At 55.8% G+C, this 27,050-nt stretch overlaps 1 protein-coding gene across 3 annotated transcripts in view; it reads left to right on the forward strand.

Moving 5' to 3' along the window:
* Positions 1-13,763: 13,763 nt before the first annotated feature.
* Positions 13,764-27,050, forward strand: part of TNXB (tenascin XB) — a 50,257-nt gene continuing 36,970 nt past the window's right edge. Inside the window, exons 1-9 of one of the 3 annotated variants that reach the window (XM_088024050.1) lie at positions 13,764-14,163; positions 14,553-14,996; positions 15,090-16,484; positions 16,954-17,069; positions 21,716-21,872; positions 22,040-22,303; positions 23,120-23,869; positions 24,925-25,293; positions 26,339-26,632. In XM_088024050.1, the coding sequence (XP_087880176.1) occupies positions 13,764-14,163; positions 14,553-14,996; positions 15,090-16,484; positions 16,954-17,069; positions 21,716-21,872; positions 22,040-22,303; positions 23,120-23,869; positions 24,925-25,293; positions 26,339-26,632 (4,189 nt within the window). The remainder of the gene's footprint in view (positions 14,164-14,552; positions 14,997-15,089; positions 16,485-16,953; positions 17,070-21,715; positions 21,873-22,039; positions 22,304-23,119; positions 23,870-24,924; positions 25,294-26,338; positions 26,633-27,050) is intronic. The other 2 variants (XM_088024051.1, XM_088024053.1) reach the window with 2 other exon arrangements.

A 27,050-nucleotide genomic window follows, 5' to 3' on the forward strand; every position in this document is an offset into this window, starting at 1 on the left:
TGGTGGCTGCCTTCCTGGCTCATGACGGAGAATTTGGGGAAATTGGCTTCTGGAGGACCAGTGTATCGGAGAACCAAACACCGAAGACATAGCTGGCTCAGGGGTGGGGGTGGGGGTGGGATCCCAGACCTCATGTCATCCGTTGTCCCCACCCCTACAACACTGGGGTGTGTCTGTGTCTAGCGAGGGGATGAGGGTGGGATATCTCATGGCGTGACAGCCCCGAGGACACAGATCTCTGGAATGTGTCTGAGTAAACATGAAGGACAGGCGGCCCCACGCCCTTTGGGGTGAGCAGCCTCCCTGGGTCCCCTGCATTCTAGCAGGTTCTCCCGCCCTTCCCTTGATTTCCAGGACGAGCAGCTTGAACAAACAGCAGAGCTGAGGCCAGAGGGCTGTAAGCCAGAAAGGAGGGGCCACAGTGGAGAAGGGGGTGGTGTTTGGAGGGAAGGGCGGATGTTGGGGAGCATCTTCTCGGCCCTAAACTGGAGGACAGAGACTTGAGAGTCCAGTTGAAAGAAAGGGATGAGAACGAATCCTGCAGGAAAGGCTGTGCTTCTAAGTAGGAGGAAGGGGGACAGGGTGAGGGGCCAAATCTCACTCCACCTGGGGGGGTCCCGTGAGCGGCTCCTGTCCAGCAGCGTCTCAGGCCTGGCCCTGCAGGAATGTCCTGGGTCAGCTAGAGGGTGTGGGCTGGGCCTGGGCTCAATGCCCAGATGACTGGACAGGGGCCGCCCGGGCCACAAGCCCAGGCCTGAAGGAGGAGGGGAGAACCTCACGTGTCCAGCCAGGCTCCCCCGCTCCCCATTACTGTGTTTGGGGTGAAAACAGACTGAGTAACTATGACAACCTGGAACTAGGGCTCCCAGGAACTAGGCCTCTCCTCCCTCCGGAGCACAGCCCTGGCTTCTGGGCCTTCCCGTCCCCATCCCTGAGCTTCATCCAGGCAGTGAGCGCAAGGACAAGGATTTGGGAGGCAGATCACCTGAGTTGGATTCCCTGCTTCACCTTTCGTTAGTGGATGTCCTTGATGTGTAACTTAAACACTCTGAGCCTTAGATTCCTCATCAGTAGCATGGAATACTCCCACCTACTTCTCAGGGTTGGGGTGAGGGTGAAAGATGTCCACACTGCCTGGTCCATGAAAGGCACACCTGTCCCTTGTCCCTTACACCTGTCTCCACTTCTCCTCTATTCTGCTCTTACCCAAGCTGGCTTCATCACCACTCCGTCGTGCTCCTGTCCTGATCGCAGCGCAGGGCAGCGCAGGGCAGTGCAGGGCTTGAATGCTGGCGTCTCTGGCTGGGGGCCCTGGGGTGGGGCCTGCCGCACCCCCGGCTGAGTGGCAGGGGACAGCTGCCACTCTGGTGTGGACTGGCAGTTGACTGTTGGCTGAGTTCGTGGAGGGGGGGAAGGCATAGGAGGGGCCTGGAGCCAGGGGGTGCGAGGTGGGAGGGTGAAGGCAGGTCAGTCTCTGGCTGCTGAGCTCCAGGCCCACGCTGGATCCGAGGCCACAGCCCGATCCCAGGCCACCGGGCCGCTCAGCGGACGGCTGCGGTCACTCCTGCACCGCCTGTTGGCCCCTCCTGTCCCAGGCCCATTTTGTCTTTCTGTTGAGCTGCTTTCCTTCCTCAGAATCCCACCTTTTGTTCCCCTTATTATCCCTGACCCATCGCCTCTCCCTCTTGGCTCTAGATTCCTCTCCCACCTCTCTTTGCCCTCCGCCCGGCCAGGAGTCATCTCCTTCTCTTTTGGACTCTAGTCTACGTTGCTCTTGCTGGTCCTCGCTCCTTTTGTATTTTCCCCTCCCCCCCCCCAACTTCACTTTCTTTTCCATTTCTGTTTTCTTGTTCTTGTCACCTCCTGCTGCTGACCCTGTGCTCAACTCCTCCCTCCCCACACCGCCCCCTCCCCAGTTCCCTTTGCACTCCTTTGTCCACATTCCTGGTCCACAACTTCCTCTCTTCTCCCTGGCTTCGGCCCTCTCCCCCTCCCTCCCCCTTCCCCACTCCAATCCCCTGTCCTGTTCCCAGCTGTGGGGGCCAGGACTCAAGAGCCTAATGTTTGCCTCATCGTTCTGCTATGGCTTCTGGATACAGCACATCTGGATTCCGGGGCCCAGATGTGTGGTTGCCACAGCGACCTCAGTCCCTCTGGTAAATATAGGCGCCCACCCCCGCCCCAGAGCAGAGAACAAAACAATTGTGTGACTTTCTTTTGTCACGAGATAGAAATGTCCTCCCTCCTCCCTTCTCCCCACACCCGTGTCTCCAGGCAAAGGAAGTTTTAAGGGTCCAAACCCTTCCTTCTGTGGCTCTGTTGCCCCCTTTCCAGTCCTAGCCTCTTGGTTCTCTCCCATCTCTCATCTCAGGCTGTGTCTTCTCTCTGAGCTGCCCTTCCCCACCATCTCCTCAGTAGTGGAATGTTGAGTCCCCCAGCTTAGACTTGGTGATTTCTTTTTACTGAATCTGCATAATTGGATGCAGGAAAAAGCTTCAAAAAGCCAGATCTGCCACCCTTCCTTCTCAAACAAGTTCTTCCAGAAGCCCCTTCATTTGTTTGTGCCCTAAGTCTTCCATCTTTCCAAGGCTGTTTCTGGGGGAGGAGAGAATCAGAAAGCCTGCTTGAGGCCCACCTTCACCACCACTAGCAAAGTCCCTTGGACGGGTCACCTGACGTTTGTGGTCCTCCATTCCCTCCGCCACAAAGTGGGATTAATCAGATGCCTGCACTGTGTTGGAAAGTGTTTTGTCAACGGAAGCCCAGTACAACTGTTCTCTCTCTTCCCTTCTCTGGGACTGCTCCCTTGGATCACAGCCCCTGGCCTCTCCTCGTTCCCTCTCTTCTTTTACCTTCAGGTCCTTGCCCTTAATTGCCCTCGTTCTTCTTTGTGTTCCTTCCCTTCCCCTTGTCTTTCCCTTTCCTTCCTGTCTATACCTTTTATCCCGTATCCTCCTGAGGTCAGGACAGGAATAAGGAGGTTCATTCAAGGATGGAAGCCCAGAGCCGAAGACACCTGCTGGACTGAGGATTCTGAGACCATCCAGAGACGTGGACAGCTGTCAGCAACCCCGACCTCTCTACCCGTCACCTGAAACACCTCGGTGAAGGCCACCAGCTCTGCCCACTAGGCCTCCCTGCCTCCATGCCTGGGGCTCCTACCAGACTCCCTTTCCCCATCCTTCCCACCCAGCCGTCTCACAGTTCGATAGTGACAAGCATTTATTAGGCATCTGTGCTATGCGAGGTCTGGTGCTTTCCTGATGAGATGCAAACATATGTGAGATAGGAGTTCCTCCAAGAGCGTAAATCCAGGGGCTGAATCAAATTTTAGACAATGATGACCTCAGAACCTGGAATTATGTCTGTTAAGCTTCCAGTGGCTTCCTCAAATGCCATGTAACCATGTAAGTGTTTGCAACCCCACTCTCTTCTGAGACTCTGGTATCCCTTCTGTCCCTAGCCGTGGACTTCCAAAACACCCCATGGCCATCCTTAGAGCTCTCACATCTCCAGGGTCTCCTGGCCACTCTGCGGACCAGCTATACTTACGGTGGCTGTATTTAGTAAATAATAAAACCAAGATTAAGGCATAGGGCAAACAATGGATATGACCATGGGACAGAATTACTGAAATCCAGGGATGTAAGAGAAAATCCATCCTCTGCGCAGTCTGCTCTCCCAAAGTCACACTGTTTCAGACCCTCCCTCACCCTTTCATGTGCTTTCCCCTCCCTGCCCTACCCCCACCCCCCAGGATCAGAGGGAAGTTGTTACCTACTCCAGGCTCTGGAGGCTTTGGGCCAAGGCAGAGGAAGGAAGCTGAGCCCAGTTCCGTCCAAGATGCTGACTTCATCCTCCCCATCAAAGCCAGGAAAAAAAAAACAGCTACACACACCCAGACACACAGACACACACACCCAAACACACGGACACACACGGGGACACCCACGCAAGAGTCCGAGAGTCCGTGCAAGCCTTTGCCCTCAGCCACAGCTTGCTAACTGGGCATGTGGCCGCCACATGCTGACCCAGGAACAACACAGCCCTGCAACCAGGCGGATCCAGTCTGGGGTGCAGACACCTGTGCTCCAACCCCCGTGGCAGACTCAGACACATACAGGTTCCTTCAGGTCCCTTTCACCCATCAGCTATGTCGGGGCCGAGCTCTTCCCTGACAGTGAGGTTTGTTCCAGGGCAGGAAGAACTCACCTCGTGAAACCTGGGGTGGGGATGCCTCAACCTGGGTATTTCCCTTCTGTGACAAAAGTGTCTTCAGCACCTGGTCAGGGCAGTGAGCACAAGGGGAGATGGGGCCAGAGAAACAGCCAGCAGCCTTACAAGGGGGTGAGTCTGCTGCCCTGTCCTCTGGCATCGGTCTTCCTGTCTCTGCCTGAGGTCAAAGTGCTTTCTTCCTCCAGCCCCCAACTCTCCCTACCCCTGCTGCTCCCCTGCAGCACCCAGATATTCACCCCTTTCAGCTTTCCTCTGACTTCATCCTGCCATACATACCCCCACCCCCATATTCTCCTCCCGCCTCTAGCTCTGTCTCCATCCCTAAGCCTCTCTCCTAAACCTCCTTCTCAACTTTCTGGCTTCCCTTCCCTGTCTCCCCTGAACCCCAACCTCCTCCCCAAGTCTTATATATCCTGGTGCTCAGCCAAGCCCAGCCAGTACCCAAGCCTCATCTGCCGTTTCTCTGGAATTTGCTGAGGTGGGAGAATGAAAAGGGGGCAGTGATCCCAAGCTGAGAACAGGCAGTGGACTGAGCGGAACAGACGGGGAGAGGCAGTGCAGGGACAGGGCAAGTAGGAAGAGGAGGTGAGATGAGGCTCAGGTGAGAGCCACGGGACTAGGCAGGGATGGGTGGGGACAGGGAGTTCCAGAGAAGGACCCATGTCCTTGGGGAGGGATTTGGGCATGGGATGGAGGTTTCCTTCCCCTCCCCCTGCCCCCTGCTCTGCACCTCCAGGAAAGACTGGCAGGAAGACAAAGAGCTGGTGCTGGGCAATAGGCAGGTGGGGCAAGATCCAAGCTGGAGCAAAGTGGTGGGAGAGGAGGTGCCAGGGGAGGAGGAGGGAGAGGGACTGGCCATGGGGAAGGGTGTTGGTAGAGGGGAGAACCCCATGAGAGAGCAGGAGCAACAGGTTTGGGGAAAAGGTGAGGGGAAAGGAGAAATGGCATAAGGATCGGGGGTGTGAAGTCGGGCAAATATTGGGGTGGGCAGAGTACAGATGGGACGGGGAAAGGGTGTGGGAGGTAAGGTCAGGGGTGCAGGGGGCAATACGAGGGTATTGTGGGACTCGGTGATCCCAGACAGGGAGGGGAGGAGGGGTGGCATGCGATGACGTTGGGAGGGCCTGGCAGGGACTAGAGGGGTGGGAGGACCTGCCCTATCTCCGCTCCCCTCCCTGACCTCATGCTGGTCCTCCCCTTCTCCTCCCCCTGCTCACTGCAGGCTCCCTCCTTCTTGCTGTCGCTGCTGAGAGAGATCGACGGTTGGGTCGCAGTTCAGTGAGCCCCTGCTGCAGGGAACAAGCAAGGGGACCTCCAGGCAGCTTGGGGCTGCCCAGGTACAGTAGCCCTGCCCTGTCTTAAGAACTCCCCTCCCAAGGTCAGGAACAGAGCAGGTGCAGAGGCACTGCAGTCGCCTGTTGCCCAGGTAAGGAACAGAGCTCTGGGAAGAACAAGGGAAGAGCTGGGAGCCTTGTGGGTTCTACCCTATCCCTGCACCCCCAGCAAAGGTGTGGCAGGAGAGCTCTCAGGAGAGCCTCACAGAGCTGAGACTTTCTGTTAGGACAGAGGGAGTGGGACCTTGCACTGGGGACTAGACTCCCTGTGGATGGCATGTCTGGAGGTTGGGTCAGTGTGTGTGTGGGCAGGGGCGTGCCCACGTGGAGTAGGGGGTATGGGTGCCAGGGTTTGGACAGGATCAGGTGGTGGCATCAGGGTGGAGGTGGTTATTGGTGAGGTAGGACTCAGCAGTGATGGTGATCGGGAGGGGGAAACCAGGGGGCTAGAGGCTCAGCTAGGGGCCAGCTGAACCTCAGGAGGAAAGGGCTGGTGGAACCCCCAAGTGCTCTGGTTAGAGCAGCTGAGCTAGAGCTCCCGGAAGGTGCCAGAGGGGGTCTCTCAGCATGTGGGTTGCGGGTCTGGGAGGGAGGTCTGGGGGTCTTAAGCCTTTGGGAAAGGTTGAAATGGAGCAGAGTCAGGATTCCCAGGTCTGGGGAGGGCACAGAGCCTGCCGAGAGGATCCTAAAACTTGTTCTTGGCTGAGAGCTCCCCACCCATGACTCACGGTTCAGCGGGGTTGGGCTGACGGAGAGATGCCTCCGGGGGCACAGGGGCTCCGTCTTCCTTCCGTCCCCATCCAGGCTCTCCCTGCTTCTGTCGGTCTAAACCTCCCCCCACCCACTACACGTGACTCGCCCTGGGTGGGGTGGGCGGGCGGGCCCCTTATCTTGCCTGGAAAGAATTTAATGGCTTGGAAACAACTGGAAATGGAACTGAGAGGAACTACTGGGAAGCAAGTCGGAAACACGGCAGCTGCCGGCTGTCTGGCTGTCCAAGCCCGCTTCCAGTCCCCGCCTGCTTCCCACATCCCTGGCTCCCTCCCCGCCCCTCCCCTCTCTCTCCCTGCCTCCACTCCCTTGGGGACCTGGCACCTCAGTTCCTCCAACTCCCTTCCTCTTGAGTCCTGCTCACTCAGTGCTGGACCAGAACCTGCCTTCCTGTCTCTCATTGCCCCCTTACTCTTTTCCACTGGGGGCCCAGGAAATCCTTTCTCTTACTTTTTCCATTCCTCTGGCCCACTAGCTCCCCAGAATGAGGGGCATCTGGATACCCCAAATCTCCCTTCCCTGGCACCTCCTTACCTCCTGGTTCCAACCCAATATTTGGAACCCCCTCATCTCCCTTCTTCCTCTCATGGTCCTGGAATCCTTCTACTTTCACCCCTCATGTGGCATGAAGGGCAGAGGGAGGCCGGGGGGGGGGGCAGATCCCCCATCTCTGGAACATCCCTCATGGAAGCCAGCCCTTCTCCACACCTCTTGGGACCAGCAGTCCCTGATGAGCGAAGTGTCAAAGTTGGCCACACCATGAATACCAGGCAAGCTGAGTCACAGCTTGGGATGATGCCCCCACCTCTGCCAGCCCTCCAACTGTGGGGAGGGTGCCAAGAGGGTGAGGCCACATCCCCCCTCCCCACTGCAGAAAGGAGCCCCAGACAGCAGTAGGGGGGATGATGAGGGAGAAACATAAGAGACACCCAAGTTCTTTCCTTTCCTAGTGCTGAGAGAAGAGGGGAAATCTTCCAAGAGTTGGAGGTGGGAGCTGGAGAAGTGGCCATGACAGGGCAGGAGAGGGGATGGGGAAGGAGGCTCTGGGTCCTGAACTGTGGAGGCTACTCCTCTCCTCTGAGACCTGCCTCACTACTTTCCAGCTTCTCTCCTTCCTGCTGCAGAGACTCTCTCCCCCTCTCCCCCAACCTGGGGAACGATGCAAGATCCCATGGCAGGGATGGGTACTGGACAACTCGCAAAGACCCCCAGGGGTGTGGGGCACCAAGTATCTTCTTCTTCTCCCTGGAGCAGAGCCTCCTGTTTGGTTCTTCTCACTCCAACTACATTCTCTGACTCACATAGCTGCCTTCTGAGCCGATGAGAAATCCACTTTCCTAGGCATCACCCAGTGAACAAGTGTCTAGGAAATGTGAAGAGGAGATTGTGCGCGCGCGTGTGTGTGTGTGTGTGTGTGTGCCTGCAAAGACGCAGGCTGATTTGTTTTTTTGTTTGTTTTTTCAAAGATCTTATTCATTTATTTGACAGAGAGAGACACAGCGAGAGAGGGAACACAAGCAGGGGGAGTGGGAGAGGGGGAAGCAGGCTTCCCGCCGAGCAGGGAGCCCGATGCGGGGCTCGATCCAGGACCCTGGGGTCATGACCTGAGCCGAAGGCAGACGCTTAACGGCTGAGCCCCCCAGGCGCCCCGACGCAGGCTGATTTGGATGGATATGTGTATCTGAGTACAAGTGTGTTCATGTTTGTGTTTGCGGATGAGTGCATACTTGGGTATATTTGTATATGTCCATGTATTTGTGTGTGCATGCACCCCTTGGTTTGCATGGCCTTAGACAGAGTGACAGGATCTGAGGGTAGGTCAGAGCCCACCTTGTACCCAAATCTACACTCCAAGTGGACAGGCTGAGACGCCCAGGGAAGGGCCGCTGTCTGCCTGCCAGGCCTCTGCCTGGGCTTCTTGGGCCTCTTAGTGCAGAAATGCTCTTTCCCTGTCGTCCAGCCTTCCTTCTGTCTCTTCTGGACTGGTGGCAGGGTGTGATGGCTGGTAGCCCTGACACTCCTTTTTCCCAGACTCGGAGGAGAAGTTTCAGAACAGCAAGCCAGGAAATGTGTGTCGGGGGGTGTGTGTAGGTGTGTGTGCGGTGGCTGTGTGTGTGCGGGGGGTGCGGGGTGTGTGTGTGTGTGTGTGTGTTAGGCACCGTCCCTTCCCTCCTCCACCAGTGTTTCCACACTCGCCCTGCCCTCCTCTCTCCAGCCTCTCTGGTCCCGAAGAGCCGGGCACCCGCCCACACCCCTCCTTAGCCCTTCACCCCAACTGAACCCTCCACATTCCATTGCTCACGACAGCCCTCTATCCTGGCTCACCCTGAACACCTCTCTAACGCTGGTCTCCCTGTGCTCCCCAATCCTTGCCTCAACAAACACAGCTGGGTGCCAGCGCCCAGATCAAGAAACAGGATCTTCTTAACACCTCAGAACTTCCCTGCCTCGTCCCCCCCCCCGCCCCCCATCACTAATCCTCCAGGAGCACCACACTGCTGACTTATGACACTACCGATTAACGTTGTCTCTCCTCAGACTTTATATACATAGAATTTTTTAAAAGATTTCACTTATTTATTTCAGAGAGGGAGAGAGAGAGAGCAAACATGGGTGGGGGAGGGGGAGAGGGAGAAGCAGGCTCTCCACTGAGCAGGGAACCCGAAGCGGGCGACCTGAGCCAAAGGCAGATGCTTAACCAGCTGAGCCACCCAGGTACCCCCATATACATAGAATTTTACAGCACGTTCTCTTTTGTGTCTGGCTTCTTCTGCTCAACCCCATATTGGTGAGATCCATCCATGTTACTACATAGAGTTGTGGTTTGTTCCCATTGCTTTATTTTACTTCACTGTGTGAATAAACCACGCTGTAATCTATTCTACTGATGTGAGATATTTGGGTACTTCCCAGTTTGGGGCTATGGTGGATCAGAGTGTTAGCATATAGCTCTGGTAGATTTTGGGGATTATGCTCAACAGTTTTCCAAAGTGCTTGTACTGTCTGGCCCTGCCGACATCCACATCTGGCCTTCTCTCTAGCCCGGCTTCTGCCTGAGCTGCTGTTTCTGTCCAGCTTCCTGTCCCAGACACTGTCCGTGGTCCTAGCCCTGACCTTGGTCCTGTCCTTGGTTCCAGCCCTGATGCTAGTTCTCAACTTAAATTGAACTTTTCATTCACTCATATGGTCAATATTTATCAAGCACCTCATATGTGCTAGATGGAAGGGTACAATAGTCAAGAAAAAATCAAGTGCCATGCCTGCCCTCATGGACCTTACCGTCTAGTGGGTACGACTGAGTGTGGGCAGGAAAGCGTTAGAATAATCCCACCAATAAGTGTACAATTATAAATTGTTATACGTGCTACAAGTGGGAATTACATGGCTCTTTTTTTTTTAATCAGTCCTGTTATATGGCTCTTTGGTATCACATGTTAGGGGGACCTGGGCAGGAAGGTTTCCCTGAGGAAGCAATGTGGGGCTGAGATATAAGGGATGAGGAGGCCACGAGGAAAGGGAAGAGTGTTTCACAGAGAGGGAGCACCGTATACAAAAGCCTAGGGTTGGGAAGGGTGTGAGGGACGCAGGTCCATGGGACTGGGGTGGGGAGAGGGAAGGAAGTGTTATGGGAGATGAGGTTGGAGAGGTCAGCAGGGACCAGATGATGCAGGGCTGTTTGTCAGTGTTTGAAGGGAATTTAGAAAGGAGACACTGGAGAGTTTTTAGGGGGAACGGGACATCCTAGTTGCCTTTGTGAGACTGTAAGAGGCAAGAGTGGAAGCAGAGGGACCAGCTTGGAGGCAAACGCAGTTGTCAAGCAAAAGCTAGGTGATGGCTTAATCTCTAACTCAAAGAGAGAGCAAGAATAGAAGGAAGCAGATTAAAGGATGTTTATGAGAAGATAAGGGCAAATATCACAAAGTATGGTGGCGTTGATGGCAGTTAGGTTTCTAGGTTGTTCTAGGTTTCTAGGTTTCTGGATGAATGGTGGGGCCATGAGCTGCAGTGGAGAACACAAGAGAAGGGATGGGGTACAGGAAGGGTGACCATGAGTTCAGTTTCAGACATGTTGAATTTGAGGTGCCCAAGAAGAGTCGCCAAGTAGCCAGTTGGATACATTGCTTGGAGTTAAGAGGAGATGACCGGGCTAGTTTATAAACTGGGGTATAGTTTGGAAATTAAAATCCTGTGTCTGGGTGAAAATACCTAGGTGAGTGACTAGAAAAGTAGGTCTCAACTTTGGCTGTACATTACAATCACCTGGGGTGCTTTTAAAAAATACTGAGTACAATTTAGTGCTTCCGTTACTCTAGGCACATCTCAAGTGTTCAAGAGCCACATAGCTCTCCTGGCTACTGTACGGACAGCCGGATACAAAATGTTATGACATGGAAGATGTGATCAACAGTGTCCAGTGATTTTTGACACAGGTCAAGTAAGATGAAGACAAATGTCTCTCATTTTGTGACACTGAGATCTTTGGGCGATCTTAGGGAGAGCTGTTTGATAAGTTGAAAGGAGGTGGGGCAGCCGGATGGGAGTGCACTGAGGCATGCGTGGGATGGGATATGGGGAATGGAAACAGCAAATACAGATAAATCTTTCGACAACTGAAGCCATGAAGTAGAGGAGGGAAATATGTGCTGGCTGGAGGGAGTATGAGATTGGGGAAGGTTTGGTTGTGGTTGTTGTTGTTTAGAAAGAGAGCACGCGCGCACAGGAGCGCGTGCGCATGTGTGCGCAAGGGAGGGGGAAGGGGCAGAGGGAGAGAGAATCTCCAGCAGACCCGAGGCGGGGCTCGATCTCAGAACCCTGAGATCATGACCTGAACCGAAGTCAAGAGTTGGATGCCTAACTGACTGAGCCACCAGGCGCCCTGTTGTTGTTTTTTTAAGATAAAAATTTCATATTATGAAATACACAAATCAAAAGTGTATAGCTCAATTAATCTTTGAATATGTATACATCTGTTTAACCACCACCCAGATCAAAGTACAAAATATTTCCAGTAATCCTGTCTTCTAATAGTAAAGAGTAACTCTGCCTGTTTTTGAAACTCATGTAAATAGCATCATTCACAAAGTTCTCTTTTTGTATCTGGTTTCTTTTGCTAGCATTATGTGTGTGAAATTGTCTATGTTGTTACATGCAGCAAGAGGGTGTTTTCATTGCTGTGTTTCATTGTATGATTGTGCCACAATTTGTTTATCTGTTCTATTAATGGAACTTGTTTCATTTGGCTGATATGAAAAAAAAAATCTCACGAACATTCTTGTACATATCTTTTGGAGAATATATGGAGTCATTTCTGTTGGATATTTACCAAGAAGTGGAATTGCTGGGTTATAGGCTATATGTCTTTGTAGATACTGCCTAGCAGTTTTCCAAAGCGGGTGCACATACATTAGTGCTTCCTGCTTGCAATCGATGAGAGTTCTAGTTGCTTCACATTCTTGCCAATATCAAGTAACAACAACCCTTTTAATTTTAGCCATTCTGATGGCTATATAATGGCATCTTGTTGTGGTTTTAATTTGCATTTCTCTGGTTACTAGTTTTGTTACACACCTATATATATGTTTGTTTTCCATCTGTTTATTGGTCCTTTGGATATATTCTTTTCTAGAGTACTGGTTTAAGACTTTTGTCAATTTAAAACACTGGGTTGCCTGTCTTGTTTTTGTTTGTTGTTTTTGTTTTGCAGGGGTTTCTTATTTTAGATTTTAATCCTCTCTCTCACTCTCAATATCTCTCACTCTCTCTCCCACCCCCGCTACCTCCTGGCATTTCTCATATATTTTATCCCAGTGTATGGCTTTTATTCTTATTCTCCAAAAGGTGTCTCTGGATGACCAGAAGTGATCAATTTAATGAGTCCCAGTGTATCCATCGCTTTTTTTATGGTTAAGTTTTGTGTGAAATATTTTATGGTTAAATTTTATGTGGTTAGGTTTTAAGAAATCTTTGCTTACTCTAAGGTTGTAAAAATTTTCTCCTCTTTTTCATTTGTACAATATTGTTCTGAAAGATACTGCTTTACCTTTCATAATTAGGTCCGTTAGATTCACTTCAAATTAATTTCTGTATGTGGACATAAGGGAGAGAGAGATTTTTTTTCCATTTGGATCTTTCCTCATTTCTCAAAAAGAGCATCCATTCTCTTTTTAATTGCAGTGCCGCCTTTGTATGTGGTCATGTATCTGGACACTACTCTGTTCTATCTATCCTTGCACCTTTATCAGTTTTGATATTTGGTAATGTAAGTACTGAGGAAGAAGGATTTTCTCAAACGACAGGGGATACTTGAGCTCCTATAAAAGCTGACAGGAAGGATTTTGCGGAGAGTGAGGGATTGAATAAAAGGGAGAGAGAGGATAATCTTCACCTAAGAAGATAGTAGGAGCTGGGTTCCAGGTGCTTGTGGAAGGATTGGCCTTGTACACTCATCTGCTAATCCATTCAACAAGAATGTGTTGGGGAGCCCCCATGTGTCAGACACAGGCATACAGCAGTGCCAGGACAGACGAGGTCCCTGTTCTCATGGGGTTCCCACATTAGTAGTGGGAGACAGATAACAGACAAGTACCCACAGGAACAGGTGATTCAGGCAGCAGTAAATGCCATGAAGAACATAGGCAGGATACTGCCTTAGAGAGCAATGGAAGCCCATTCCGACGGGGCACCAGGGAAGGTCTTGGGATGCAAGACACGTGAGGTAGGATTTGAACCAAGAAGGAGCCAGTCTTGAAGAGCATCCCAGACAGAAAGAATGTACGGCTAAAAGGCCCTTAGACTAATGTAAGCTTGTAGTATCTGTAGAACAAACAAAAGACCAGTGTGGGTGGACCAATAAAGAAGAAAAAGAGGGGGGCAGGGAGCTGGGTAATCAAATGACATCAGAAAGCAAATAATACATTATATGTTAAAAAAAAAAAAGAAGATGAAGAAAAGATAGCAGGAGGGGAAGAATGAAGGGGGGGAAATTGGAGGGGGAGATGAACCATGAGAGATGATGGACTCTGAGAAACAAACTGAGGATTCTAGAGGGGAGGGGGGTGGGAGGATGGGTTAGTCTGGTGATGGGTATTAAAGAGGGCACACTCTGCATGGAGCACTGGGTGTTATACGCAAATAATGAATCATGGAACACTACATCAAAAACTAATGATGTAATGTATGGTGATTAACATAACATAAAAAAAAGAAAAAGAAAAGAAAAAGCAAGGTAGAGACCAAATCGGCCCAAGGAGGCTATCCCTTAGGGTTGGGCTGAATGTGGAGTTTCCCATGCATGTGAGTTGGTAGATTAGTTGTGGGTGATGCGACTGTGGGTGTGTATATTGGGGGAGGTGGGGAGCTATCTTGTCTCCTTCTCTGTGAACCTGCTCACATGTGCCCTCTCTCCCTGCAGCCTCCTGAGTGATGCCAGCCCAATGGTTCCTAATCTCCAGACTGGCCCTCTTGGTACTGCTGGGCACAGTCAGAGCAGGCCCTTTCTCTCCACGGTCCAATGTGACACTCCCAGCCCCACGTCGCCCTCCCCAGCGGGGGGGCCGCACAGTGGAGCCAGTAGGGGGAAGTCCCTCTTCTCAGCTTTATGAGCACACTGTGGAAGGAGGGGAGAAGCAGGTAGTTTTTACCCACCGCATCAACCTGCCCCCTTCAGCTGGCTGTGGTTGTCCCCCGGGCACAGAGCCCCCCGTTCCTGCTTCAGAGGTACAGGCCTTGAAGGTCCGGTTAGAGATCCTGGAGGAGCTGGTGAAGGGCCTCAAGGAACAGTGCACTGGGGGATGTTGTCCTGTTGCTGCCCAGGCTGGCACAGGTGAGCAGACAGATGATCAGGGGAGGGGGCACAGAAAAAGAGGAAGGTGGGGAAGTGGGTCAGGGTTAGGTGGGCATCACTAGTCCATAAAGGATCTTGGTCTGAATTAGAAAAAGGCATCTTTTCTTCCCCTTTAGGGGTGGTGAGTGCAGCCCAGGGCACAACTCAGAGAGAGAAGCCACCAGACTAGGTGTCAGCACTTCCTTCCCCTGACCCCAAGCATATGTTAGGGCCTTGGCAGGCCACATATATTGACTAGGAGTACCTGGAAACAAAGATGACCCTATGAAATGAGCCTGGCCCTGCTGGAGGGGCGGACAGAGGGGAGCACCCTATGGGCTTGGTCTCCCTCCCCAGAGAGACTGAGTCCTGCCTCCCTCTTACTCCAGGCCAGACGGATGTTCGTAGCCTCTGCAGTCTCCATGGCGTGTTTGACCTGAGCCGCTGTGCCTGCTCCTGCGAGCCAGGCTGGGGTGGGCCCACCTGCTCAGACCCCACAGGCGCTGGGGTGCCCCCATCCTCCCCACCCTCAGCCTCCGGGACCTGCCCAGATGACTGCAACGATCAGGGTCGCTGTGTCCGCGGGCGCTGCGTGTGCTTCCCTGGTTACAGCGGCCCCAGCTGTGGCTGGCCCTCCTGCCCCGGGGACTGCAACGGCCGTGGGCGCTGCGTGCAGGGCGTGTGCGTGTGCCGGGCGGGCTTCTCGGGCAACGACTGCAGCCTGCGCTCCTGCCCCCGGGGCTGCAGCCAGAGGGGGCGCTGCGAGGACGGGCGCTGCGTGTGCGACCCGGGCTATGCAGGCGACGACTGCGGGGTGAGGAGCTGCCCTAGAGGTTGCAGCCAGAGGGGGAGCTGCGAGAACGGCCGCTGCGTGTGCGACTCCGGCTACGCGGGAGACGACTGCGGGGTGAGGAGCTGCCCTAGAGGTTGCAGCCAGAGGGGGCGCTGCGAGGACGGGCGCTGCGTGTGCGACCCCGGCTACGCGGGAGACGACTGCGGGGTGAGGAGCTGCCCCCGGGACTGCAGCCAGAGGGGGCGCTGCGAGGACGGGCGCTGCGTGTGCGACCCTGGCTACACGGGCGACGACTGCGGCTCGCGGAGCTGCCGGTGGGACTGTGGCGAGGGCGGGCGCTGCGTGGACGGCCGCTGCGTGTGCTGGCCCGGGTACGCGGGCGACGACTGCAGCACCCGCACGTGCCCGCGAGACTGCCGGGGCCGCGGGCGCTGCGAGGATGGCGAATGCATCTGCGACGCCGGCTACAGCGGGGACGATTGCGGAGTGCGCAGCTGCCCAGGGGACTGCAGCCAGAGGGGGCGCTGCGAGGACGGGCGCTGCGTGTGCTGGCCCGGGTACACGGGGCCCGACTGCGGCTCGCGCGCCTGCCCCCGCGACTGTCGGGGCCGCGGGCGCTGCGAGAACGGCGTGTGCGCGTGCAACGCGGGCTACAGCGGCGAGGACTGCGGCATGCGCACCTGTCCCGGGGACTGTCGCGGCCGGGGCCGTTGCGAGAGTGGTCGCTGCGTGTGTTGGCCCGGGTACACAGGCCGGGACTGCGGCACGCGCGCCTGCCCTGGCGACTGTCGTGGGCAAGGGCGCTGCGTGGACGGCCGCTGCGTGTGCAACCCCGGCTTCGCGGGCGAGGACTGCGGGAGCCGTCGGTGCCCTGGGGACTGCCGCGGGCGCGGGCGCTGCGAGGATGGCGTGTGCGTGTGCAACGCGGGCTACGAGGGAGAGGACTGTGGCGCGCGCAGCTGCCCGGGAGGTTGCCACGGGCGCGGCCAGTGCCGGGACGGGCGCTGCGTGTGTGACGATGGCTACTCGGGCGAGGACTGCAGCGTAAGGCGGTGCCCGCTAGACTGCAGCCAGCACGGCGTGTGCCAGAACGGCGTGTGCACCTGTTGGGAGGGCTATGCAGGCGAGGACTGCAGCCTCCGTACCTGCCCCTCCAACTGCCACCAGCGCGGCCGCTGTGAGGGCGGGCGCTGCGTGTGTGACTCAGGCTACACCGGCCCCTCCTGCGCCACCCGCACCTGCCCCGCTGACTGCCGGGGCCGCGGGCGCTGTGTGCAGGGCGTGTGCGTGTGCCACGTGGGCTACGGCGGCGAGGACTGTGGGCGGGAAGAGCCTCCAGCCAGCGCCTGCCCTGGGGGCTGTGGGCCCCGGGAACTGTGCCGTGCGGGCCAGTGTGTATGCGTGGAGGGCTTTCAAGGACCCGACTGCGCCACTCAGACGTGCCCTGGGGACTGCCGTGGCAGGGGAGAGTGTCGTGAGGGCAGCTGCGTCTGTCAAGATGGTTATGCAGGGGAAGACTGCGGGGAAGGTGAGCACGCAGGTTCAGGGACTGGGAACCAGAGCCAGTGGGAAGGCCTGAGCTTGAGGCCTAGGAGCCCAGGGACCTGGGGGAAGAGTGAAGGAGGTCAATTATTGGGCAGGGGAGTGGGGGGGGCAGTCGTAGAAGCTGAGGGCAGGTGTCCACCAGGGACAGCAGAACCACGGGGGGCATGCTTGCAGGCAGGCCCCGCTTTCAGATTTCTGATGAGCAGGTTGGCGGCTCCTTTAGTTGCTTTTAGGGAGATTCTGTGTTTCTGGAGATGGGCAGGGGGGAAGGTGAATGAGCCCCCAGGGCCTGATCAGGCCTCTGCCAGTTTTGCACCACCTCCAGAGAGAAGCGGGAACAGAGATTGATCTTAGGGAGTGGCTCTGAGTAGGGGGGGCCTTTGATGATAGGGGTAGGGGGTGGGGGGCTGCCTCGGACTAACCACCTTCCCATATCTCATTCTCCTGGGCAGAGGTGCCAGCCATTGAGGGCATGAGGATGCACCTCTTGGAGGAGACAACGGTTCGGACAGAGTGGACCCGGGCTCCTGGCACGGTGGATGCCTATGAAATTCAGTTCATTCCCACGGTGAGAGCTAAGCTACAGGAGTGGGCTGAGGGGGCTGAGGGGGTGAGACTCAGGGGAGGGAGTGCTCGCCTCAAGCAGAGAGTTCCAGGTAGTCAGTGGTTGAGTCCACACTGGCTAGGTTCCTGAAGCTGCCATAAAGGCCTTCTCATCCTACCCCACACTGGGTCCAGAAGGCCTCTGAAGCCTCGGGTCACTGCTGCTGGGACTACCTCTGGTGACAGTGAGCTCAGGACTTCCTGAAGCTGTCCAGTCCATTGTTGGTCATCACCGGTAGGTAGTTCTTTCTGTTGTTGCTGAACCTAAATCTGCCCCATTCTACATCCATCCGTTGGCCCAGCGTCAGCATGTTGCCTTTGCTTTCCCAGCAGCTTCCACCACAGGCTTTCAGGTATTTGGAGACATCAGCCATCACCGCTCTCTTCATTCTCTCCAAGCCAAACCCCCTGGTTTCTTCACCCCTTTTCCCTAAGGCTTTGTTCTCTGACTTCTTCACTTCCTGGGTTCCCTCCTCTAGTGCCTCGTGGTTTTTGCATTTGCCCCCAAAATGTGAAGGCAGGGAGGAGTCCTGTAGTTCTCCTGGCTAACTCTGGATAGCCTGGCAATTTTCTCAGAGCTGATGTATATTAACTTGTGGTCACAGAAACTGTCATCTGTTTTTGGGTTTTTTTTTTTTAAGATTTTATTTATTTATTTGGCAGAGAGAGAGAGGCAGCGAGAGAGGGAACACAAGCAGGGGGAGTGGGAGAGGGAGAAGCAGGCTTCCCACGGAGCAGGGAGCCCAATGTGGGGCTCGATCCCAGGACCCTGGGGCCGTGACCTGAGCTGAAAGCAGACGCTTAACGACTGAGCCACCCAGGCGCCCCCTGTCAACTGTTTTGATCATGTTTGTTTTTAAAATAAGTTTTATTATAAAAGTTATGTAGGCTCAGTATAGAAACTTTAGAAAATGTAAACAAGGAAAAGAGAAAGAAGGAAAAAAGATGACATTCAACTATATACACTTTTTTAGCCTAAATATAGGCCTTTGCATGTGGCTCTGTTCAGTGTTATCTTTTTTGGTTTGGGCCAAGCTGCTAGGCTGTTGCAATAATTTGAGTCTGTGAACTGGTTCTCCCGCCTCCGTGTCATCAGTGTACTGCAAAGCATTCTTTCTGTCTCCTTCCAACTCGCTCTCAAAATATTTGGGGCACCTGAAGGACAAAACCTTGTGGCCTCTCACTAGAGACCCCCTTTTATGCAGATTGGGCTTTTATGATGTTTGGCCTCCCAGCTCCAAATCATTTGACATTTCTACTGTCTAACTCATGTTTTCCTGCATCTTCATGCAAACACCCTGGGTGAATAGGCCATTTACCCTAATCTCCAAAACTCTGGAAAAATAAATAACTCCCAGGGCCTAAACCCTAGGAGGGCTTTAGAACAGAAGGGACAGCTCAGAGGTGCTGGCTGCCATCCCCACCCTAATTGGCCTGGTCATTCTAAGTCTTCTTATTAGAGCCCCAAGACCAGACCCCTACCAGGCTCTGTCTCTCCTCACTGGCTGGGGGAAGCAGAGGCAGAAATTCCTACTTTGCAGCACAACCCATATAGCTTGGGTTTTTTCCTTCTGCTAAAAAAAAAAAAATTGTTTTTGTTATAAAAATAATTTAATCACAAGACAAGAATTTGGCAACTAGAGGAAAAAAAACAAATAATTCTTGGCTGCTTCACACTAAAACAAGCACTGTTAACATTTTTAAGTGTTTCTCCCACTCTCTTCTGTGTGTATATTATTGACATAGTGCTGATCTTGAGAGGATGGGACTTTTAAAAGGAACTTCCCTAAGAACTTCAGGGAAAGAAGAATTAAAATAAACACTTGAGATAGAAAGAGCTTGCAAGGCAGCGGCGTGGTCCTCTGCTCTTAGTAAATATGAACCCACCGTTGGGTGTTTTCAAGAGGTGCGTCTTTCCAGCTGAAGCTCTAGGCTTCCTCCCTCACCAGGGACCAGGTGGGGTCGAGCTGGCCTCTGCCCGGCTCAGCTCATCTCTGGTTATGAGCCTCTGTCACATTCTGGGTTCTCTTTGAACCCGGGTGTGGAAAAGGCTCCTGTAAAATTGGCCCCCAGACACCTCTCTTGGACTGCACATTAGCCTGTGCTACTGGCCCTCCAGCTGCTTTCTAAGCTTTCCATGGCTGGGCCCCTGCCCTAGCCAGCGCTCTCTGTCCATCTCTGCTTGGCACAGAGTGTATTGGTAGCTGGCTGTCCTCTGGCACTGCCATCTTCTTAGAAGCCTATCTCCCCTTTACCCCCTTCCCTTTTCCAGAAGCACTTCTGTCTCAAAGCCCAGCGCTGTGCTGTTCCTGGCAAAGGGACACACCTAGTCACTGGAATGATCCTCAGTACTCGCAAGAGGAACATTCCTCCTTCTCCCTGTATACGTGGCATTGCTACTCTGACTCAGTGGTTCTCAAACCATATTCCCTGGACCTGCAGCATGAGCATCACCTGGAAACTTGTTACACAGGCAGACTGTCAGACTCCAGCCTCAGATCTACTGCAGCTGGAGCCTAGTAACCTGCGCTATAACAAGCCCTCCAGGGGATTCTGTTGTACCCCAAGCCTGAGGACCACTAACTCAAGGAATGTTGTTATTTTGCAAAAGGCTGGTTGCTCTCTGGATATGAGAGGAAGCAAGAAGTAACTGAGGGAGGTGAGCCCTTGAAGAGGAGGAGGGTCAGGCACTCTTTGTCCGGGTATATTCTGCAGCCTAGAACCTGGGCTATGCCCTGTTTTCACTGGGACACAAGACCTCATGGCCTTAGAAAAGTTTGTGTTTGGGTCTGGTCTGAAAGGGGGAGGTTGGGGAGGTAAGCTCCAGGATCCAACCAAGATGGTGCCCCTCCCCGCCCCCCCCCGCCAGAGCCATGAGGTTGGTACGGAGAACAGGGTTAGAAACTCGCCAAGGACAATCAGTGAAGCGGCCGAGCAATCAGCAAGGGTTGCCAGCATCGGCCTAGAGAGCCTGTCTCAGACCAGACAGATGAGAGATGTGGGACTTTGAGGGGACTGTTCCCAAATGGGTCTTAGGAGGGAGTAAGAGGTGTTTCAAAGGCTCATGTAGGTGGTCTGAAGGGAGAAGGGGAACTCAAGATGGGCTTGTCTCACTGGAAGGACCAGATGTCATCAGGGAGCACCCAAGGGGTGGGTGGGGGGGGTTGGGGGGAGTTGGGGAGGTGTGTATGTGTGTCAGGTTGGGTTGGGGGGATTGGAAAAAGAGAAAGTTCTGGCAAGGATGAGGACTTCACAGGCCTTCAGCTGAGGCCCACCCAAGGGCTCCTAGGCTGGAATATCCTAGGGCGGGGTGAGTAGGAGATGAAGAGGGGGCCTGTGTGCCCAGGAAAACTTTCTGGCCAACAAAACTCTGACAAAGCTTTATTTCATCCTCAACCCAGAAATCTCCACGTGGCCTCTCATCTGGTTTTATACTTTGGTATTTACTGTGTTGATTTCCCCACAATTTTCTTGGTTTAGGAGAGTACCTTTTGAAATTTCCAATCCTACTTGGCTGAATGGAGGTGTCCCCATCACGGCCAACATAGCTAAGCAGAACAGAGCGTCCTTATTAGCTGTCCTAGCTAGACAGGCCAGTGAAAGTCGGGGCAGTTAGACTGCTCATAGATGTCCATTCCTCCTGTTTCCCCAGTGGCGGGCCCTCCAAGGAGACCCTGCCGAGGCTGGCCTAGTTCCTGTGGGGTCACCACAGATAATCATAATACCTTCAATGTGCACTTGGAGGGGGGTTGTTTGCTCACAGGCACGTACAGCGAGAGATTTGGGTACGGATCCAATTCACCTTAAGATGTGGCCATACATTTAGCTACTAGAACATGAGCTGAGAACAGGAGACATATCTTTCCTCATGCCCAGCATGATACCAGGTACGAAACTGGGAAACATCTTTGTGAAGCTTAGAGCAGATAGGCTTTGTTTTTGAGGGGCCTACAGCCGTGCTCAGGAGACAAGAAAAGTGCCTAAAGGGAAATGTCAAGACAAGAGTCACAGCCACATTACCCAGCCAGGGGCAGGTGTCTGTGGGGAGGCTTAGGCCGGGGCAGATGCTGTAAGGAGGAAGTGAGACTGGGAAGGTGCGTCCCTCAGTTACTTCATCCCTTATGACAGGAGTGAGCTTGGGAGGCAGGGTAGGCAGGGTTGCCTGGGGAAAGCCAGAGGGAGGATCCTGCCATGTGCTGGGTAGATTCTGGCAGATAGCTGATGAACCAGCTAAAAAGGTAGTTCCTGTGAGAGGGGGCTGTGAGGTCACACGGCCTGGGGGGTTGGAATCCCTGCCCCATTCTTGGTGTTGGTGACCTTGTACCTCGGTTTCTTCATCTGTCCAATGGGAATAATAACATGACCTCCCTCCTAAGGTTCTCTTGAGGATTAAGTGAGTTCATATATGTAAGTTGCCTTGACCGGCATCTGGTACAGACTAAACCTCTTAGACATGTCTGCTGCCACCAGCCATACCCTCCAGCTGTACTCCAAGCTCTACACAGTTCCATGTGGGCAGTACCTGGAACTGGAGAAAGAGGAGCTAAGGGAGACTGAGCAGCGGGGGTGAGAGCACCAGCCCTGATCCACTTGGCGCTCTCTTTCTTGTAGACAGAGGGGGTGAGCCCCCCATTCACAGCACGGGTACCCAGCTCTGCCTCAGCCTATGACCAGAGAGGACTGGCACCCGGGCAGGAGTACCAGGTCACGGTCCGCGCCCTTCGAGGGACTAGCTGGGGCCCTCCTGCCTCCAAGACCATCACCACCAGTGAGAGCTGGGGCTGTGGGCAGGGTCCTGGTTGGAGAGCTGGATTTGAGGGGGGTGGCTGGGAAGGCAGAAGTGAGGGCTGGGGTGGGGACAAAGCTCTTAGAGGGAAAGCTGGTGACTGAAGGACCAGACTCCCACCTGATCCCTCTTCCCTCTCACCTGGCTAGTGATCGATGGCCCACAAGACCTCCGAGTGGTGGCTGTGACACCAACCACACTGGAGCTCAGCTGGCTGCGACCCCAGGCTGAGGTGGACCGGTTCGTCGTGTCCTACGTCAGCGCTGGCAACCAGAGGGTGCGGCTGGAGGTGCCCTCTGAGGCGGACGGGACGGTGCTGACCGACCTGATGCCAGGCGTGGAATATGTAGTGACCGTCACGGCAGAGCAGGGCCGGGCAGTAAGCTATCCGGCTTCTGTCAGGGCCAACACAGGTAAGGCTGGCCAGGGCTTAGCAAAGGGCCCGGTTTCTTTGTGTAGCAGCCCCTTCCTTGGGAGCCCATGTCTAGGGTTCCCAGGCTCCTCTGAATGCACCTTGGCAGGGTGTGTGGTAAAGCACCTGCTGGGGCCTTGCTGTGCAACCGCGGCCCTGGGAAGACAGAGCCCTGGGGGGCTGGAGTCCTGGGGGAAGCCTGCAGGTTGGACCACCTGAGGAGCTGCCCCCTGGAGAGAGGGGGTAAATAGGAGAGGCTGTCTGACCCACCCAGATGGGGCGGTGCTTGGAACAGGCACGGGGACAGCCTGGTGCTCACAGCCAGTGGTCAGCCCTGGTAGGGACTGGAATTAGGCAGATCAGACATCAGCAGTCCTGTGGGCTGTAGATTGGGGTTTGGGGGAGTTAGGTCTCAGAGCAGTGATTTTCCACTAATCCTCAAGGTCTCTTAACAGATGGATATTTATTTTCTTTTCCTGTGACAGGGGGACGCCCACCTCGCAGTAGCTCACATTCTCTCCTCCCACTCCCCTTTCTCTCCTTCAGACACAGGGCCCCACCTGCTGGCTTCTCTCTCCTTTTTAGGGTTCCAACAGTGGCGGGCTTGGAGGGCGAGCGGGGAGGGGCTCCTGGGACACTGACTCCTTTCTCTGGTTCTCTTTCCAGGTGGGGCTGGGGCACAGGCAAGAGGCCTCTGGCTCCGGCGGGAGGGACCGAGGGCGGGGCTGCCGTGGGGAGGAGCGCAGGGGCGCGGCGGGGGGGGGGGGGCTGCCACTGACCTGCTCTCCCCCTTCCCCCCCTCTTTTGCCCCCGGCAGCACCAGGCCACTACAGTTACCCGGAGGTGCGCCCCCCCGCCCCGCCCCCCCAACCCCGTCCCCGGCCGGCTCCGGCCCAGCGGCCCCCGCGCCCCGCGCGCCCGGCTCGGCCCTCGCGGCCCGCCGAGGAGGGGGAGGAGGAGCCTCAGCCTGGGCCTAGCCTGCCGCAGCCCCCTCGGCGGGCGTGGGGCAACCTGACGGGCGAGCTGGGCCGCTTCCGCGGCACCGTGCAAGACCTGGAGCGCCACCTGAGGGCTCATGGCTACCCCCTGCGGGCCAACCAGACCTACGCGTCGGTGGCGCGCCACATCCACGAATACTTGCAGCGGCGCCGGGCAGCTGCCGCCCCCGTCGGCTCCCCCGCCCCGTCGCCCCGTCGCCCCCACCCCACCGCCAGCCCCGACCCGGGCACCTGGAAGCGGGACTCCAACCAGGGCATCCACGGCCTCTCGCCCGAAGGCGTCGACCGGGTGGCCGCGCCCCGCCACCCCAAGCCCGAGGTGCTGGGCAGTTCCGCCGACGGCGCACTACTCGTGTCCCTTGACGGGCTCCGCGGCCACTTCGAGCGCGTGGTGCTGCGCTGGCAGCCCCAGCCGCCGGCAGAGGGCCCCGGCGGGGAGCTGGCCGTGCCCGGCACCACGCGCACCGTCAGCCTACCTGACCTCAGGCCCGGCACCACCTACCACGTGGAGGTCCACGGGGTACGGGCAGGGCAGACCTCCAAGTCCTACGCCTTCATCACCACCACAGGTAGCATGGGCTGGGGCCGCGGGACCACCCATCCCCTGCCCAGCCTCGCCTGCCGCTGGAGTCCGCATCCAAGAGTTCCGCCCACCGCCTCACTGCTCAGCCCGCCACCCCACCCCCGCCACACCCCTCGGCCTTCAAGCACTACCCGGTCCAGCCTCCAGGGGACCCCACCACTAAGCCGGTCTTTAGGGTTCCCCGGACACTTTACCAGGATTGCCGTCCTGGGCAACGGAAGGGGCATTTGGGGGGGAGGAAGCGGGTCTACAAAAACTCACTGGAGCAGTGTGAGTGGGGCAGCCGAGTGACACCGTCACTTCCCCACTCTGACTCACTGCGGTGAGGGTGGCTGAAGGCTGTGGTCAGTGGTTACTCTTTTCCACAATTTGGCCTTGACCTCAAAGGGACACATCAGAACTGGGTGGGGGTGGCCTTGAAGCCGTCAGGCAGCTTGTGTCTGTGAGAGATGAAACCACTTCATGCTTGTCTCTTCCACAGGAGCGATGCTGGGCTCGGGGGAGGGGTGCTCTCTGGCTGCCCTGGGGAGGGCTGTGGACCTGTTCTTCCCCCCTAGGGCCCAGATGCCACCTGAGCTGGATGTACCCACACATACACTCTCTCTCTTCCCTCTCTCTTCACTACCCACTCTTCCCTCGCATCTGCCTTCCCTAACAGCACCTCTCCCCCTTTCTTCCAGGCTTCTCACCCGCGGCACTAATGGAAGTCACGACCACAGGGTGGGGGGGGGTGTGCTTAGGGAGGGCCGCGGCAGTCTGTGGGGGTTGGAGGTCATAGGAGCCTTGTGAGGGGAGGGATGGCCAGCTTCATTTCTTTAGGTTATTGCCCGCAGGCCTGTCTGTTCGGAAATGTGGTGGGCAGGGGTGCTGGGAAGACTGGGCAGACTGTTGGGAGGATGAGGTGGCCCAGGGAACAGACTCAGGAGCAGAGAGGGAGGGTCTGTAGGCTCTTCGAGGCTAGAAGGCAGAACCTGGGGGCTGGGATTTCCTTTCTTGCTCTCATTCTCGACTCTCCTATTTTTTCACCCTGCCCTTTCCCAGGGTCCTCTCCCTCGGGCCTCTTGGGGGCCACTGATGAGCCTCCTCCCTCAGGCCCTTCCACGACTCAAGGGGCCCGGGCCCCCGAACTGCAGCAGCGCCCCCAGGAGCTGGGAGAGTTGAGGGTGCTGGGCAGAGACAAGACAGGGAAGCTCCGCGTCGCTTGGACAGCTCAGCCTGACACGTTTGCCCACTTCCAGCTGCGCCTTCGGGTGCACGAGGGGCCGGGAGCGCACGAGGAACTCTTGCCAGGGGACGTCCGCCAGGCTCTGGTGCCCTCACCCCCTTCTGGAGCCCCCTATGAGCTGTCACTCCGCGGGGTCCCCCCGGAGGGCGTGCCCTCTGCCCCTCTCATCTACCAAGGCATTATGGGTATAGCCTGCACTCTGCTCAGCTCAGTGTCCTGAGGATGGGGGAGGGGCTGGGCCATCCGGGCTTCAGAGGTGGGGTGGGGAAGGAAGGGCTGCGCCCCATGTTGGGTTGCAGTGGTAAGAGCAAACAAGGAGAGAGAAGGTTGGAGTAGAAGGCTCAGAGGAAAGAGGATTGGGAGGGAGTCTTAGAACAATGAAGGGGAAAAGAGGATGGGAGGAGATAAGTCAGAGGGTGGGGCAGGGAGTCAGAGAGACAGGCCGTAGGCTTCTGGCTTTCCACCTGCAGCTTTCTTTGCCCTGTGTCCTCCCCAATTCCTGGGCACTCATAGATCTCTGCAGGTAGGCGTGGCAAGGCCTCTAGCCCTGAGGGTACTGGCTCTTAGCCCCCTCTTCCCCTTCCCTTCCCCGCAGCCCCACCACCCCCTCCCTGGGCAGGCTAGGACAGTGCCCCCCCCCCCACCCTGGGAGGCTGGCCTGCAGTGGATAGCGCTGCATGGTCCCACCACCCCGTTTCTGCTGGGGATGGAGGTGCCTTAGCATAGGGAGCTCCTAGCCAGCAGGGCTTCAGAGATGGGTGAGGTTGGTGGAACCCGTGAGGCACTCAATTTCCCTCCTGGTCCCTCTTTATGGGACTCGGGTAGCGGCTCTGCCGGCCACTCCAGGTCAGGCTCAGCGCTAGGAGAGCGGGTAGCGAGGGAGAGAAAAGTCCACTTGGGCGGAGGAGTCTTCAGCTGCTCCAGAGCAGCAGTGAGGAGGTTCTGACTCAGGAAGAGCCAGGGGGGACCTGAAACTCCCCCAAAGCTCTTGATGTGGAGAGGGACTGGACTGTTTGCGAGGCGTGGGGAGGCCAGCACAAGGGAAGGGTTAGAGCTCTCACTGCAGAACAGAGAGGGCTGCTCACAGAGGCCTGGGAGGGGAGGAAGGGGAGGCTTTGAGCAACGGAGCTGTCCAGGAAGGAGGGATCCAGTGGGCTGAGGAGAGGGAAGGAGACCAGAGATGAGGCAACGGTTGAGTTCACCTGCTTTACTTTTGCCCCCACATTCCAGACAAGGATGGGGCAAAGCTTGGGAAGCCCTTGGCCCCGCCACGCCTGGACCAGCTGATAGTCACTGACATGACGTCCAACTCCCTGCTCCTGCACTGGACGGTCCCCGAGGGCGAATTCGACTCCTTCGTGATCCAGTACAAGGACAGGGATGGGCCCCAGGTGGTACCTGTGGAAGGATCCCAGCGCTCAGCCCTCATCACCAACCTGGACCTTGGCCGCAAGTACAAATTCCTGCTATATGGGCTCCTGGGCAAGAAGAGGCATGGCCCCCTGGTGGCTGAAGCCAAGATCCGTGAGTGAGAACAGTCACACCAACCCCTACCCCTGCCCTCTGCATGGTCTTGAAGGAGGTCCTCCCAGTGCTTTGGGAACTCCAAGAAGGCTTCCTGGAGGCAGTGGGGCCTGAGATGAATCCTGAAGGGAAAATAGTGGTGGGTCAGGCAGAGAGGTTGAGGAGGGCAGTGCGGACAGAGGGAGCCATGGAGAGTGAGGCAGGAGCGAGTGTGGCCCTGGAGGAGAATCTGTCTGTTTCCTCTGGATGGAGAGCAGGGCGCCTGGGGAACTGAGGGGACTGCGCTTGTGTGTGTCTGACTGAGGAGCTTGGAGCTCATGTGAGGGTTGTAAGTGGGAGTGACATGATTTGATACTTACCTTACAAATAACACTGAAGCTGCTGCAGAGTGTAGCTAGAGAAGTGAGTTAAGAGCCAG

The sequence above is a fragment of the Eumetopias jubatus genome, unplaced genomic scaffold (assembly GCF_037043125.1).
Source record: "Eumetopias jubatus isolate StellerSeaLion01/CBP00866 unplaced genomic scaffold, mEumJub1_p1.0 scaffold_6, whole genome shotgun sequence".
Lineage (NCBI taxonomy): Eukaryota > Metazoa > Chordata > Mammalia > Carnivora > Otariidae > Eumetopias > Eumetopias jubatus.